The sequence below is a fragment of the Drosophila melanogaster genome, chromosome 2L (genome assembly GCF_000001215.4).
Source record: "Drosophila melanogaster chromosome 2L".
Classification (NCBI taxonomy): Eukaryota; Metazoa; Arthropoda; class Insecta; order Diptera; family Drosophilidae; genus Drosophila; species Drosophila melanogaster.
In genome coordinates this window covers 3,159,719-3,174,976 of record NT_033779.5, presented here as the reverse complement: position 1 = coordinate 3,174,976, position 15,258 = coordinate 3,159,719, and the positions used below count along the sequence as shown (strand labels likewise).

General features: G+C 42.6%; 5 protein-coding genes, 2 non-coding genes and 2 pseudogenes across 11 annotated transcripts, besides 1 other annotated feature; 4 read left to right on the top strand and 5 right to left on the bottom strand.

Annotated features, from left to right (window-relative positions):
* Positions 1-472: 472 nt before the first annotated feature.
* CG15404 (uncharacterized protein) lies at positions 473-1,005 on the bottom strand. Of its 2 annotated transcripts, none has more exons than NM_001298648.1 (2): positions 739-1,005; positions 473-673 (listed from the first exon to the last, which is right to left on the bottom strand). In NM_001298648.1, exons 1-2 carry the CDS (start codon positions 983-985, stop codon positions 552-554), a joined length of 369 nt encoding a protein of 122 aa, NP_001285577.1. In that variant the 5' UTR covers positions 986-1,005; the 3' UTR covers positions 473-551. The 2 variants fall into 2 exon arrangements, with proteins under 2 accessions (NP_001285577.1, NP_608756.1); NM_134912.3 differs by having other exon boundaries at positions 535-673.
* Positions 1,006-1,136: 131 nt separating this feature from the next.
* CG31698 (uncharacterized protein) lies at positions 1,137-1,772 on the top strand. 2 transcript variants are annotated; one of them, NM_001298647.1, is made up of 2 exons: positions 1,137-1,497; positions 1,565-1,772. In NM_001298647.1, exons 1-2 carry the CDS (start codon positions 1,152-1,154, stop codon positions 1,672-1,674), a joined length of 456 nt encoding a protein of 151 aa, NP_001285576.1. In that variant the 5' UTR covers positions 1,137-1,151; the 3' UTR covers positions 1,675-1,772. The 2 variants fall into 2 exon arrangements, with proteins under 2 accessions (NP_001285576.1, NP_722883.1); NM_164529.3 differs by having other exon boundaries at positions 1,565-1,694.
* A 120-nt stretch (positions 1,773-1,892) lies between these two features.
* On the top strand, positions 1,893-1,974 carry tRNA:Ser-AGA-2-4 (transfer RNA:Serine-AGA 2-4). Its single transcript has one exon. It is a non-coding gene; the product is annotated as a tRNA-Ser (tRNA).
* Positions 1,975-2,177: 203 nt separating this feature from the next.
* CR44003 lies at positions 2,178-3,942 on the top strand (annotated as a pseudogene).
* Positions 3,560-3,596: a mobile genetic element.
* Positions 3,885-5,157, top strand: CG44002 (uncharacterized protein). Its single transcript, NM_134910.3, has one exon. It carries the CDS (start codon positions 4,026-4,028, stop codon positions 5,061-5,063), a length of 1,038 nt encoding a protein of 345 aa, NP_608754.1. The 5' UTR covers positions 3,885-4,025; the 3' UTR covers positions 5,064-5,157.
* Positions 5,158-5,313: 156 nt separating this feature from the next.
* tRNA:Ser-AGA-2-3 (transfer RNA:Serine-AGA 2-3) lies at positions 5,314-5,395 on the bottom strand. Its single transcript has one exon. It is a non-coding gene; the product is annotated as a tRNA-Ser (tRNA).
* A 119-nt stretch (positions 5,396-5,514) lies between these two features.
* On the bottom strand, positions 5,515-11,332 carry Hydr2 (alpha/beta hydrolase2). 3 transcript variants are annotated; one of them, NM_001273064.1, is made up of 6 exons: positions 10,903-11,332; positions 8,326-8,449; positions 7,838-8,007; positions 7,419-7,773; positions 7,004-7,353; positions 5,989-6,942 (listed from the first exon to the last, which is right to left on the bottom strand). In NM_001273064.1, the coding sequence occupies exons 3-6, from the start codon at positions 7,899-7,901 to the stop codon at positions 6,776-6,778; spliced, it is 936 nt and encodes a 311-aa protein (NP_001259993.1). In that variant the 5' UTR covers positions 7,902-8,007; positions 8,326-8,449; positions 10,903-11,332; the 3' UTR covers positions 5,989-6,775. The 3 variants fall into 3 exon arrangements, with proteins under 3 accessions (NP_001245852.1, NP_001259993.1, NP_608751.2); NM_001258923.2 differs by lacking the exon at positions 8,326-8,449 and having other exon boundaries at positions 5,515-6,942; NM_134907.4 differs by lacking the exon at positions 8,326-8,449.
* Positions 11,333-11,687: 355 nt separating this feature from the next.
* CR31953 lies at positions 11,688-12,462 on the bottom strand (annotated as a pseudogene).
* Positions 12,463-12,577: 115 nt separating this feature from the next.
* gkt (glaikit) lies at positions 12,578-15,027 on the bottom strand. The gene is made up of 5 exons (NM_078741.4): positions 14,829-15,027; positions 14,228-14,774; positions 13,778-14,167; positions 13,125-13,722; positions 12,578-13,064 (listed from the first exon to the last, which is right to left on the bottom strand). Exons 1-5 carry the CDS (start codon positions 14,902-14,904, stop codon positions 12,933-12,935), a joined length of 1,743 nt encoding a protein of 580 aa, NP_523465.2. The 5' UTR covers positions 14,905-15,027; the 3' UTR covers positions 12,578-12,932.
* Positions 15,028-15,258: the final 231 nt, after the last annotated feature.

The window sequence follows — 15,258 nt, the reverse complement described above, 5'->3', positions numbered from 1 at the left end:
CAAAAAACATCCTTCATCAATAACACCTGTGCAAAAATATTCGATAATTTTGGACTTCGGTAAATAAAAATAATCAGCTGCATAAACTAATATTTAATAAAATCAATAAGACGGGTAGATAATCAAATAAATATATGGGTCATTGTATTAAAATGTGGATCAAACTTGACAGCTGCATAAACTAATTTAAATAAACTCAATGATCAGCTGTAAAAATGCCGGAAAATAATTAAATAAATAAAACGGTTATTGTATTAAAAAGTGGATTAACATATTTACTTATGTGTATATTAAACCCGTTGAATAAAAAATGATTTTGTTACTTTCAAGCCAGCAATTTGAATATTCTTAAATGCCTTTTTCAAAAATGGGGTATAACATTTTATTATTTTGAAAAGGCGTAAATATTTTAGTAAATTAATCATCGGTGACCATATGGGGGAAATTAAAAAAAAACTTCTACTTGATTTTTATATTTTATTGCCTTATACAAAATTCCCTCTCAAATCCATTAAATGATAAGCGATAATATTTGACGATCATACATTTATTTAGAAACAGACATCTTTAAGCTTAGACTTGCAGAACAAGTCGCAGCAATTCGGACGCGTAATGGTGTAGACATTGATGTCCAGGCACTCCAGGCGGTTTCGATTGGGCAATCTGAACAAATCTGCAAGAAAGTGTGATTGTGAATGGATTGTGAATTTCATCAAGGATATGAGTGTCCGAACTTACTTAGCTTATTTCTCTTGTCGCGCACTTCATTGATGTCGTCGATTTCTTCAGGACATGTAAGTACCCAGTTGCAGGGCTTGTCCCACTCGGAGCAGGTGTAGTCGCAAACGCATTGATACTGAAGTTTTCCCTTGCACCGGGGATTCGAGTTCGTGACCACTGGGCACAGGTTTTGGGAGCACTGGGCTGAGACCAGATCGGTGACAACAGCGAGGAGCAGCAGGCTCAGCAGAATCTTGGCAACCATTTCGAAGACTTCTCAGATAAAGTGCCAGGAGGGTCGAGACTTTTATAGTCTATCTCAGGTTAAGGAGGTCTATTTTTGCTTTAGCAATTGTGTAAATATATGGCGATATGTGGGTATAAAAGCAGTCTGCTTTTTGGTTGATCATTTGAGTGACCTATTAACCAACATGAGAGCAATACGAGTTCTGCTGATTTTCCAACTGCTGGCTTGTCTAATGGCCGTAATATCGGGCTGCAACCAGGGGTCCTGCCATCCGTTCATTGGCCTGAACAAGTGCAATGGTAATGGCTATAAGGAGCCCAAACTTCCACCTCGGGATAACGCCTGCTGCGGTGCCCATTGCGTCTACAATGGTCCAAGTTGTCAAAATCCCGGTCCCTGCGACAGCAAACCCGTGAATCGTTGCATCCTGGACTCACATTGTGGCAAAGGCGTAGCCTTCTACTTCGTATGCAAGTCAGATTGTGAACTGATAAAGGAAAATGAAGCTCGCCAGGCAGCTGGATATGCCCGTGAGTATTTGTATAATTTTATGAGTTCGTTTGCTTACTTATATAACTTATTTTTCCATGTGGTTAGGTCTTCTTTCATTTTCGTGGGGCAAGCAGAAATGCGAGGGCATGAATTACAAATGCGGCATCAATTGTTGCTGTCGTGAGTATTGTCCTAAACGGTTTTGTAAATTTTAATGCGGTCAATAAAGGGTATTAAAAAAAATTAAATCCCTTGTATTCGAATAAAAGGAAGCAAGTAAAGGGATTTGTGTGTCACATTCAACTTGGCGCTCAAATTCAAGTAACACACACATGCAGTGTTGTCAAATGAGCAAGGTTCCGAAATGTGTGTTCAGTCTTGGATTCTCCCATGCAATCAACATTAGTTGCCAATTTGCCGAGTCATACCAACAGCAGTCGTGGCCGAGCGGTTAAGGCGTCTGACTAGAAATCAGATTCCCTCTGGGAGCGTAGGTTCGAATCCTACCGACTGCGAGAAGGTTTACGGATTTTCTTTATTTTTCAACATTCTCTATTCTATTCTCTATTTTTTCCTCTCAGAAACTGGTTAAATTATTATAATAATAATAGATACATGTGTGCTGTTTGTTTACAACTCGATTAGTTTTTCACTCTCTACGTACACAGAACACCCTATTCCCCTTACATTTCACTGTTGCGCGTGCAGTCGTATGTCATCGATAACCGATTATAAAACATCTGATGTATTTTTATCGAAGGAAAAAAGGACCTATATCTTATTTTGAAAATAAAAATTTGTAGGAGAAATGAGAGCGTAAGTATCTGCTTTTGTAAATGTGCGTGTCCTAAAGTCCCATCTCGTCATTTTAGCGCACTCAAAGACAGATGCCGAGTCTGCCTTGGGGTCAGTGAAAACGTGGTAAACATTTTCGAGGCAAAACAAGACCTGCTGGTTTCAATAGCACAAGTGATCTCTGAATGCACGGACTGTGACATTAAAGAAGGGGACGATCTGTCGGAGTTAATTTGTGCATCCTGTTTGGAGGATGCCCAGAGTGCATTCGATATCATCAGAAAATACGAGCGCAGCTACATCACCTTTTGTGAGGCATACGAAGCGGTACTTGAAGAGGATTCCCTAGAAGGAGAGGTGTACACAATATCGGACAGCGACAGTGGGACGTCGTCGCACGATACCAATGGAAACCAAAAGTACATAAATGCCGATGAAATCTATGAGATATCAGAAGATGAATGTGATCAAACCGTAGATGCAAAGGGAGAAGACTTCAATAATAGCGTCGACGATAGTGTTCATTCGAAGAATCAGCAACATGATGAAAAGGAACCCAAAGAAAGTGGTACATTGGACAAGGATGTCCAGGACGCCCCCCGAAATGAAAGTGTTGCACCTGATCATCAGCAAGGTGAGACTGACACCGAAATTGGCTTTGGACGGCAGTGAATGTGTTCGGAGCGGTGCTCGGATGGCCTACAAGTGCTCCCACTGCAGTAAGTCCTTTCCACATCGATCCAGGTTCGAGGAGCACAACCGCGTCCACACGGGAGAACGACCATTCAAATGCCCCAGCTGCCCGATGACCTTCCGACTGAAATCCTTTCTTAAAAGGCACAGCGCCCTGCATTTGGAAGAACGACCTTACCCGTGCGACATCTGTGCCAAGACTTTTGCTGACAAAAGTAACCTGCGCCAGCGCAAGAAGACACACTCCGACATTCGACCCTTCGACTGCCCTTCCTGTCTGAGTTCCTTCCGATTGAAAAGCCACCTGGACCGCCACACCATGAGTCACACGGGCGAGCGGCCATTTAAGTGTGATCACTGCGGTAAAGACTTCACGCTACGCTGTAACCTCGTCAAGCATTTAAGGACCCACACCAGGGAACGTCCCTTCAAATGCTCAATATGAAAATCGGCCTTTACGAACTTATCGAGCCCCATTGCATGAACCATCGAATGAACTACCTTTCCAGTGTGATCGGTGCGACAAGCGGTTTGTGGATAGGGTTCGTCCTGACTGCCAGTCCCGTTTCTCGACGTCATCCGACCTCCACCAGCCCGGACTGGTACACAAGGCAAAAGCAAAGATACTAGAATAATTCTAGTGTCTTTGGCAAAAGGACCTTTTACGTGAAGTGTGAGGGTTGCGGTTTAGTCCTTAAGAATATGATTCTTCTTCGAAGGCATGCTAAGAATTACGGCAAGGCGTTAAAAATGTAATCTTATCTTAGCCAAATACGTACCAAATACGTATTTATTATAATTTTGTTATTTTTCATTCAAGAAACGTTTTCAAGCTCGATAACAGTTCGGTAACGTAACATACATATTCTTTTGCGCCTAACAGCCCACTGTTGTGGGAACAGGGTGATCATTCCACTAGCAAACTGAATGCTATGCCAAAATGGTAAACAAACTATTCCCTATAATAAATAAACCGTCTCATTTAATTTGAAAATATTTAAAATACCACTACATATTTATTTGTAATTACCTTTGATCGATTTGTATAGGCGGCCAAGGTTTATTAAAATACAGGGTAATGGAGAACAAGTGTCGAGTTTGCCTGGCAAGCTCAAAAAACATGGTGAACATTTTCGAGGAAAGGCAGGATCTTCCAGTTTCAATAGCCCATATGATAATTGAATGCACCGGCTTCAAAGTTGAAAAAGGGGACTCATTACCGCACTCAATATGCCCACCATGTGTGAAGGATGCCCACAATGCGTTTACGATCATAAAAACCTACGAACGCAGCTACCAGGTCTTCTATGAAGTGCAGGACACGGTTCTCGAGGAAGAACTCTCGGAGGATGTAATCATCGAGCTATCAGACTCCGACGAGGTAATACTCATCGATGAACAAGAGGAGAAAGTTCATTTGAGTGAAAACAAGGCACCTACGAATGAAGTCAGCACCCAGGAAGAATCTAAAACTGCTCAATCCGACAATGTTTCCGAGGATAAGGGTCACATCTGCACACAGTGTCACATGTCCTTTCGGAGACCTGGTCTCCTAGAGCTACACATCCTGCGACACCACACAACGGACGGACCCCGTCCAATGTCCTCCACCAGCGAGCACGCGGTCAAAGAAGAGTTGAGGACGAAAGCCAGACAGCTTTCAAGGAATTCTACGCACACCTGCCGCCTTTGTAACAAGACCTTCTGCAGCAAAGCAAGCTGTGTCCGCCACCAAAAGACCCACACGGGGGAAAAACCCTTCGCCTGCGAAATTTGCCAAAAGCCATTTGCGGATCTTGCTTCCGTCAAAAGACATCTAAGGACTCACACGGGAGAAAGACCATTCAAGTGCCTTACCTGCCAGTCGGCCTTCTCGGATGGATCTGCTCTAAGGCAGCACATTCGAATTCACACAGGAGAAAGACCGTACAAGTGCGATATGTGCGATAAGTTCTTCCGGGAGCGGTCAGATGCTCGGAAGCACATGATGAGCCACACCGCAGAAAAGCGATTCAAGTGTTCCCAATGCGAGCGGCGTTTCCGCCAACCAAAAGGTCTGCGTAGGCATGTAAAGCTTTGCCATACGGACAAGGTCGAGAACGCGGCTATATCTTAAGCTTCATTTAGTTTAAACATTTAAAAATTAATTATTTTTTTTAGGTATAAGTATAAAACGCTCAATAAAAATGAATACCATCTGGGATATATTTAAAAAATCTTAATATTCCAATAGAATATTTATATGAAAGCAAACACACAAATCTAGCACAACATTCTTTGAAACATTATGAAAAAGGATCAAATTAATAACCTTAAAATTGTTCTTTTGGGCAAAAAGTTAAAAACAAAAAAGTAACTCTTGTCATCGCAGTCGGTAGGATTCGAACCTACGCTCCCAGAGGGAATCTGATTTCTAGTCAGACGCCTTAACCGCTCGGCCACGACTGCTCTTGCAACTAGTGATGTCAAATCCAGTGTTAGCTTAGGTGTAGAGAAACTGTAACCGATTTAACAGCGAAATTTGAAATATGGAAAAATCAAAAGTGAAATAAAGGGAATATTTTTGTCCAACTGTTATTTATTTGTTTCATTATACATTTATAAATACATTTACAAATACATTTATAAATATTCTCCACTCCACTACATTGGTAAACAAATCTGACTATCAACTTGGTAAAGTTCAGAAAAAGTATACAAAAATGAAGCCGACGTTGGGCAAACTTTCATTTGGTTTCTCTTTGATTTCCGTGAAATGCATCATAGTACAAAATGAATAGTTCAAATCATATTCACACATACAAAACGAGGTCTACACTAAGGCAATATTCTTGCTATTTTATATGCTTGTGGTGCGGTCGAGGACTTATAATTTATAATTACTGTCATACATCGTATATTGTGTGCGGCGTGTGGTGTACATTTCTTGCAACTAGTGATGTCAAATCCAGTGTTAGCTTAGGTGTAGAGAAACTGTAACCGATTTAACAGCGAAATTTGAAATATGGAAAAATCAAAAGTGAAATAAAGGGAATATTTTTGTCCAACTGTTATTTATTTGTTTCAATATACATTTATAAATACATTTACAAATACATTTATAAATATTCTCCACTCCACTACATTGGTAAACAAATCTGACTATCAACTTGGTAAAGTTCAGAAAAAGTATACAAAAATGAAGCCGACGTTGGGCAAACTTTCATTTGGTTTCTCTTTGATTTCCGTGAAATGCATCATAGTACAAAATGAATAGTTCAAATCATATTCACACATACAAAACGAGGTCTACACTAAGGCAATATTCTTGCTATTTTATATGCTTGTGGTGCGGTCGAGGACTTATAATTTATAATTACTGTCATACATCGTATATTGTGTGCGGCGTGTGGTGTACATTTCACATATAAAAATGTACGTAATTAAAAACTGTTAGATCACAAAGGAAAATGCTAATAAATAGGAATTTGCTTAGACATAAGTACATGGATACATGTGGTCGCGTTAACTAACTAAGGTACGAGTTCAACTGATACATTGTATGTTTGGCTCTTCAAAAAGTCATTAAAAAGCATAAAAATCGTTCTCAAAAAACTACAATTTCTGTTTTAAATGCACTTTGCAAAAGTATACATCAATTTATGCTTGCGCGGCTGATAATTTATAATTGCTGCACAACGATATCATATGTTAGAACTATATGTATGGGGTCTTTCGGGCTCTCTTCCGTTCCGATGGTTCTTCAAAGATTTATATTCGACAGCGACAACCAATTTTGACACAGAAGCGTTAAATAGTCGTGTATGCGTGTGAAAATAGCAACCAGGCCTAAGGGGCCACCTTGCCGACTTCGTGCATCATGACCAAGGACCCAACCATCGCCACAAGCGTACGGTCCAGCCAAGTGACAGGGTTCGGGTACAGGAAGCCGCCCTCATAGAAGCCCAGATGACCGCCATGGGCCACCTCCACATAGGCGGTGTTTTGACGCGTCGCTGAGGGGAGAAAGATTAAGCAATAAGCAACGTGATAGCAAGCAAAGAACTTTCTACTTACTGGCATACTCCTTGATGGGATGCAGCAAATCCTCCGGGATCAAGGGATCATCCTTGGCGTTGATGAAGATCATTGGCTTCTTGATCGTATCGAAGTAAAACAGCGACGAGCTCCACTTGTACAACTCCTGGGTGGAGGGAAAGTTGTACACTCTCCGCGTGTAAGCCTCATCCAACTCGGGCAGAGTGGCAGCCGCGATGATTTCGCGCTCGTTGAGATTATGCCGAGCCTTGACCTCGTCGGACAGGAGGATATGTCGATGTCGCAGGATAATGCTCTTTACGTTCTCAGTCATGATGTATAGGTAAAAGCGGCGGAAATTCTGCCAGTTGAGCAGCCACTTGGTGCCTCTGCAATATAATTATTAAGTATTTAGCTCTGATTTCCTATATTAATAGTTTGAATAGCAACTCACTCGACGGCATTGTAGCCTTGACATATGGATATGCCTCCAATGACCTTGTCTGGCTTTGTCTTCTGGTCCTCGCCCATGTACTTGGTGACCAGATTGCCGCCCAGACTGAAACCAACCGCGACAATTCGACTTTGGCGGTACTTCTGGTGCAAATGCTCTACCATGGCCGCGAAATCCTCCGTGTGGCCGTAGGTGAAAATGCGTGTGGAGGTCACCTGGACACTGCGCAGTGCGCCAATGTGATTTAGCACCGCACAGCGGTATCCATTGCACTGGGCCAAGTGCACGAAGGTGCGAATGTACACCGATTCCGAGCTGTTGGCGATGCCCGGGCAAATGGCCACCGTGATGTCATCTGTGGGAGTGTTGAATACATTTAGTACAGGCAATGCATCGGGATTAGGCTGCCTAACTCTTACCCTCCTGTTCGTTGAGTGGCTGGTACAAGTCGTAGGTCAATGTGGAGCCATCCTTTAGCGACATGTAAACACGTTCTCCGAGTGGCCAGGGACATCGTACCCGGCCAACAATGCTGTGCAAGACCGTCTGCACATGGCCACTAAAGCCCCAAAGTCGCGGGGGAATGTATCTGGAAAGAGTGAAAAGAATGGGATTATTATAACGTACTTTAGATTCTTTAATCAGCAATTATTGCATGGGTCGTAAACCTATTATAAATGTTGATTAAGCTACTTCTTTTCCGTTGGCAAGCTATATGAATATATTTCATTTTATTCCGATCTTGTTTGCCCTTGACATTGCACTGTGAATTATGGCAATGATAAATCTGCGCACAATTGCTTCCAGTTTAGTTAGCAGGCAATTTGCCAAATTTGCGCAAATACTCGTATTATTTATACAAATTGAATTTTGATCTACGTCCAAGTTTTTTAATGCGATGACTTACAAATTCGAAAGAGAATGCCACCAAATGCACAAAGCCGCAATTCAGCAAACAGCATTAGAACCAATTGAACCTAATTGAGTGCACGCAGCTACACCAGAATTGGATGGAGAAAGTCGGATGTTCTCTGCCAAAGGTATTTTCAATTGAAAGGTATATTTTTAGAATTTAGAATCAACAGGGTAAATGGGGGTATATTCTTCCTTTTCTGCAAAGCCTTCTGTTTCCAAATCAAGCCCTATTTGATTGAGTTGATTTAAGCATTTTACAATGCATTTTTTTCCTGCGTGTATCAGAAATCATGTCAGCCGTGCAAAAACGTGATACAATTTTGTGTATCCACTTGTGAGCTCAGCAACAGTAGCCATTCAATTAGTATCAATCAAAGTAAAATGGTGAAATGGTTTGTGGGCAGGGGCGTGGCCACTTTGGGAACAGGCACAAATGCCGGCGTATCTGGCTTTTCAATTTTTAATCAGTTTCAAGCATGAATTTCCCAACAGTAATCAATATGAATGACACTTAGTGAATAATGTGCCCTCGCATGCATATATATATGTAGAAATATATCATTAAAAGTTAATGTGTCGTTTAGAGTTCGCAAGCCTAAAGGCAAAAACAGCTGCAATTCTTTCCCACCTTCAAGTTGTCAGCTAAAAACGAGCAGCACACGGTGCTAATGAGTCATCACCCTGGGTTTCTATCAACGGCGCACCTCTAAAACAATCGTCTTCACGGAAATTAGAAGCCTGTGGAACCTTTTGACACTTGATCTTTGCCCAACATAAACTTACTATGTTTGTGTTCTGATATAAGAATGAATAATAGCCCACTATAATCCCACTGTTTATGAGCCCATTTTGCAAATTTTCTACGTAACTATTTACTTAGCTTAAATGCCCTTTTTTATAAAATGAGGAAAAGTAACTTCAAGTAAGAGTTTACAACTATATAAATGCACCGCCTATTGAAAATAAAATCCGAAAAAATTAACTACACTAGAAAACGAGCTCTATTGTTAAAATTTCAATAGCATTTCTGGTCTTTTCGTGGGTAGAACAAATGCACAGGAAGATGACGGAAATTAACAGGCCCTCCGGCTTTTTAGCCGAGTATATCTCACCTTTCAACCGGTTTGTCAGGTGAGAAAACACAGGTGAGCGGGGGTAGAAAGCAGCAGCGCAGCAGTCGAGAGAACTCTGCTTACGCAATCTTTGTTGTCAAACAAAAGCGGCAGATTGACTGGGCAGAAAGCCAAAACATTCACAGGTAGTGTGCCGGCATTTGAATCAGCCAAAGTGCCAAAAAGAAATAAACTGCGCCAACAATTCGCCGGCAATCTTTTCATTATCAACCTACATTTCCATACAATATATGTATGAGGAAACCCCCACGCGATTATCGAGTGGCAGGGGAAATTTGTGGCCAAAATCGGGTTGCTAGGCGTTAGTCGCTGTCTCAACTGCGTAATTGCGGGGCGAACTTTGAGCTATATTGTTATTAATCCTTATCGCGACTGCTGGCAGACGTGTTTCAAAAAAAAAAAGTAAATTAAAAACGAAAGAAAAATTCTATTTATTTATGCGGCTCCTGGTCAACGAAGGAGAAACCCAGCGGGCATTCACAGATTTACACAAAATAATGAAAATCGAATGAAAATTTTCCAGGCAGCGAGAAGAAATGTTTATCAAGGAAGTGATAAAAGTTAATGAATATTTGTGCCATTAAACTTGATTTCTCTATCGGTTCGCTGCTGATAACCTCCGCTAAACTGGCAAATACAATTCCCAATTTAAAACAATTTCTACACCCAAGATAACCTATTGAAATATTTTTAGCCCGTGACCGCAGATGTACATGTATAATGAGTAAGACTTACTATATCACCGATAACGAAACCTCAGACAGGAAGGAGTGCTCTCTATTTTATAGAGGGGTGCATATATTGAACACACCAACCTATTTATTGACTGATAGTGCGCATCAAAGTGTTGGAATTGCATTTAATCAATGGGTTTGTAGCTGCATTTCGTAGACATACATAGATAGTTACTGATGAGTTACTGAATTGCTTAGACAGCGACATCAGTTTTATTGACTAATTTGCCATTCATGATTCATTCGCCAGCTGGGAAATTCGACGGACTGCGTGAAACAATGGCTTTCAGTTTGAACATGCTACTTAATTGGCGGTTTAAAGTAATTTGAGGTGATTGCTGATTTGCTTATCAGCGAAACCGACTGGCACAATTATGAAACCTGAGGTAACTAATATTTTGGCGCGACTGTGATGCTGATGACATTGTTAGCAACTCAGCTGCGATGGCAATACAATCTTCTACAAACTTTATTAAGCTCCTTGAAACGTGAGTATATTAAGTTTATTCCATTAAAACAGGAATCCATAGTTCAGTTTTGTACTCTTATATCGATTTCGAAACAATATAACCCTACAAGAACTGAAGGTTGCTATAATTTTGGCCACACCTGTGACCCTGAATGTGTTATGAAAATGAGGAAAAAAAAGAGCAAATGATGATTAGCACATGATTTAATGACACTTGTTCCCGGATTACTTACGGTTCCCTTAGGACGGGCGCGATCTTGTAGAGGCAGTCGAGGAAGTGGGCATCAAGGCACCACACACTGGGCTTCAGCGGCTGGCTGTGAACATTAAGGATGCGGAACAGGATGCACACGATGACGGCGATGAGGGTAAGGAAGGCGGTGGACATGGTGGCGCTGGGTGCTGCGAGTTTTTAGCCAGGATCCGAGGAAGTGACCCGCCTTGTCATCCAATCGAACTCCACTTATCCTGCTATTTGGCGCGCCTCCTTGCGGCTTCTCTTCGTGTTTCCCAGGGCAATCTGCGTTGCTTTCGTCCTTTCTATGTGCGTTTGCTACGTTTTTTGGCTGGCGTAAATAAGTTAACACTTTCCACGAGAACCGGATTTAAATGCTGCTCGAAATTTCCGAAAATTCGCCTGCTGCGATTTTTTTCAACTGCCAGATGTGGTGTGACCGCGGGCGAGGCCATGCGAAAATACCAACTGCGTGGGCGGAGCTGCGCAACTATCGGTTGCACACTTATAGTATTTTATGCTTTGCCGCCAAAATGTACGCATTTAAAATGCTGTCCAAAACAAAGTATTGGTTGTTATTACAATTTTAATGCAATGAATATATAACATTAAATCTTTTGATTTAGTTTTAGTAATATAAGTAAGGACAATAAATTATGGTACTGAAAACTGAGTGAACTTGATGGTTTTACCTGCGGTGCAAACAGAATTAGCACTCCGATCCAAGAAGTATGGGCAGAATTGGACATTTACCGAAAAAAAAAGATGCCTGAATCCAAAAATAGGATCGCAAATTAAATTTCCTTAATTTAATGTGCAGTAAATAAATAAAAGTAACTGATTCAAACGTGAATAGTTGCCATAGACCAGATATTTCAACGAATTCAAAAGCCATTTGTGAGGCCTTATAAGACGTATCTTAATCTCAACCTTGTAGGTAATCCATCAGGAAGGGCTTATCATCTGGAGCATAGGGCGTCAATGGAACGTCGTATGGTAGCGGAAACGCTGGCACTCCATCACGATTGTTACCCAAAGGAAAGGTGTCCTCGCCAGTCTGGAAAGCAAAGAGCACCAGTTGCAATGGACTTTGATTCAAAAATCTCACAAGACCTACCACAAATCTGGGCAGGAATAGGACGCCAGCCTCATAGTTGGCGATCCTCAGGCAGGGTTGGATATTCGAGTTTTTGTTAAAGCAGCCCCAGGCTGCCTTCGAGAGATTCGCCGAGGTTAAAACGAACCAGTACACCGACTGATCCTCCAGATTGAAGCGCGTATAGCTCTTGATGTGCGGCATTGCCCGCGAGCGAAAGCGATCGCTGGACTTCCATTGCTGCAGATAGTCCTTGAGCCATGGCTGCTTATCGTTGGTGTTCTTGCCGTAGGGCAAACACCCGCCGCCCAGCATTCCATCATGACTGCCCGCGACGTTGCCGTAGCTGGGATAGATCATCTTGAAGGGCGGCATCTGGCGCAGCTTGCCCACAGGCGTGGAATCCTTCTTCAGGCTATTGACGAAATCTGCCAGATGTGGTGTGACCGCGGGCGAGGCCATGCGAAAATACCAACTGCGTGGGCGGAGCTGCGCAACTATCGGTTGCACACTTATAGTATTTTATGCTTTGCCGCCAAAATGTACGCATTTAAAATGCTGTCCAAAACAAAGTATTGGTTGTTATTACAATTTTAATGCAATGAATATATAACATTAAATCTTTTGATTTAGTTTTAGTAATATAAGTAAGGACAATAAATTATGGTACTGAAAACTGAGTGAACTTGATGGTTTTACCTGCGGTGCAAACAGAATTAGCACTCCGATCCAAGAAGTATGGGCAGAATTGGACATTTACCGAAAAAAAAAGATGCCTGAATCCAAAAATAGGATCGCAAATTAAATTTCCTTAATTTAATGTGCAGTAAATAAATAAAAGTAACTGATTCAAACGTGAATAGTTGCCATAGACCAGATATTTCAACGAATTCAAAAGCCATTTGTGAGGCCTTATAAGACGTATCTTAATCTCAACCTTGTAGGTAATCCATCAGGAAGGGCTTATCATCTGGAGCATAGGGCGTCAATGGAACGTCGTATGGTAGCGGAAACGCTGGCACTCCATCACGATTGTTACCCAAAGGAAAGGTGTCCTCGCCAGTCTGGAAAGCAAAGAGCACCAGTTGCAATGGACTTTGATTCAAAAATCTCACAAGACCTACCACAAATCTGGGCAGGAATAGGACGCCAGCCTCATAGTTGGCGATCCTCAGGCAGGGTTGGATATTCGAGTTTTTGTTAAAGCAGCCCCAGGCTGCCTTCGAGAGATTCGCCGAGGTTAAAACGAACCAGTACACCGACTGATCCTCCAGATTGAAGCGCGTATAGCTCTTGATGTGCGGCATTGCCCGCGAGCGAAAGCGATCGCTGGACTTCCATTGCTGCAGATAGTCCTTGAGCCATGGCTGCTTATCGTTGGTGTTCTTGCCGTAGGGCAAACACCCGCCGCCCAGCATTCCATCATGACTGCCCGCGACGTTGCCGTAGCTGGGATAGATCATCTTGAAGGGCGGCATCTGGCGCAGCTTGCCCACAGGCGTGGAATCCTTCTTCAGGCTATTGACGAAATCCTGCTGAATCCAGGCCTGCACGTTGGCTCCCAGGCTGCCGATGCTCGAGCTCTGGCAGACGACCGGTATGCGATCGTCGATGGGCGCCGCGTGTTTGGCGAGCAAGGAGGCCAAGCGGGCGTGGCCCCATGGATGACCACGCACGCTGCCCTCGCGATGACCTCCGGGCACAGAGCCCAAGAAGAAAACGCTGCGGAGGGAAACAATTGATAGATTAAATCTACAATACTTAGGTTGTGTCCTACTTGATGGCACTGAAATCACTGTTCCGAATCCTTGCTATCCAAGGCTGCAGCTGGCTTATCTTGTACTCCACCAAGTACAGCATCAGATCCTGTTTGAAGCCCGTCAGACTTTCGCCAGCGCCCGTATCCGCATCGACCGGCAGAGCAGGCAGCTTGGGACTGATCCACAGGCCCTGCGTGCGATTGTGCCAGTCGTCCTCGTACAGATTCGCCGTGGATATGACCACCCGCATGGAGCCATCGCTGTAGCCGAGGAACATCATCTTGGTGTGCGAGGTGGCAAACGGCGTGGGCATCTTGACACGAATGGCCGTGACCTGCTGCTTGAACTTCCCAATGCTAAGCAGCTCCGGCGATTCGTCGCCGTAGAGCAGCAAAAGTGGCTTGTCCCTGCAAGTTAAGCAATTGCATTGCACGAATAAGGAGTTTAGTTAATTAGTTATTACTTACAGTATCCCGGCAAAGTAGTAGTGTCCCAGGAGCCAGCCAATGTCCACCATAAAGTTAATTTGGACGGTGCTCTCAATCTCGCCGAGACTTTCGTCCAGGATTTCCTGCAGCGTTATGCTCAATGGCTCCGAGTGGGTGGGCTTGGAGTCCGTGATCGCGGTGAGGAACATGTTATAGGGAGCTGCCCGCTCCAGCTTTTTGGCCATTCCTCCCTTTTCGATTACCACAGGAATATAATCTCTGATGTTCTTGGCATTTAGCTTCTGTTTTTTGGCCAGATTTGAGGTGTCTTGGGAAGCAGCTGGCCCGGAGGCTGACGATCCACTGGGATTGGTATCTAGGGACCCAGAACTCGAGGATCCACTGGCAACCGGAGCAGTTACGGCTGGTTTTGAGCTAGAGGAATGTGCTTCCTGTTCCTTGTTGGTTGCCTGCTTGGGAAACAGTTTCTCCAGCAGCTTCAACTGGGTGTGAATCATCTCGCTGGAGTAATTGGCTGGTATCTCATAGTCCCCCGATTCATTTCCCTTCGCATAAATGGCATCAACTGAATAAATAGACAAATATCATTTAATGCTACATTTTATTGGAATTTACTTACGGTGGGCATGGGAGAACTCGCCAAAATGAATGGGATTCTTCCTGTAGCACTTTTCGCCATAAGGACACTCCTTCATGTTGCTATTTATTATTTGATAACTTAAACGAACACAATTAACACAAATAGAATTTCGCAAATGCTGTGCAAATAAAAAACACAAAGCGCGCTCAGCTGGCGATGGCAATTAATCGATTGGAAAAATACCGTTGGATAATTAAAAAATATCAAAAGTTTGCATGACTTCCTGAAATTAAATAAATACAAGCGAATATAATTAAAGAAAAATAACTCACTCACATTACAGTTCCCAAAATTACTTTACTCATAACATCGATAACTCAATATATATTTAGCGGAGTTTGTTTCGAATTGTTTTTGGGTATAATATATATATAAAGTAAAAACAATTTTAAATTCCTATTATAAACGA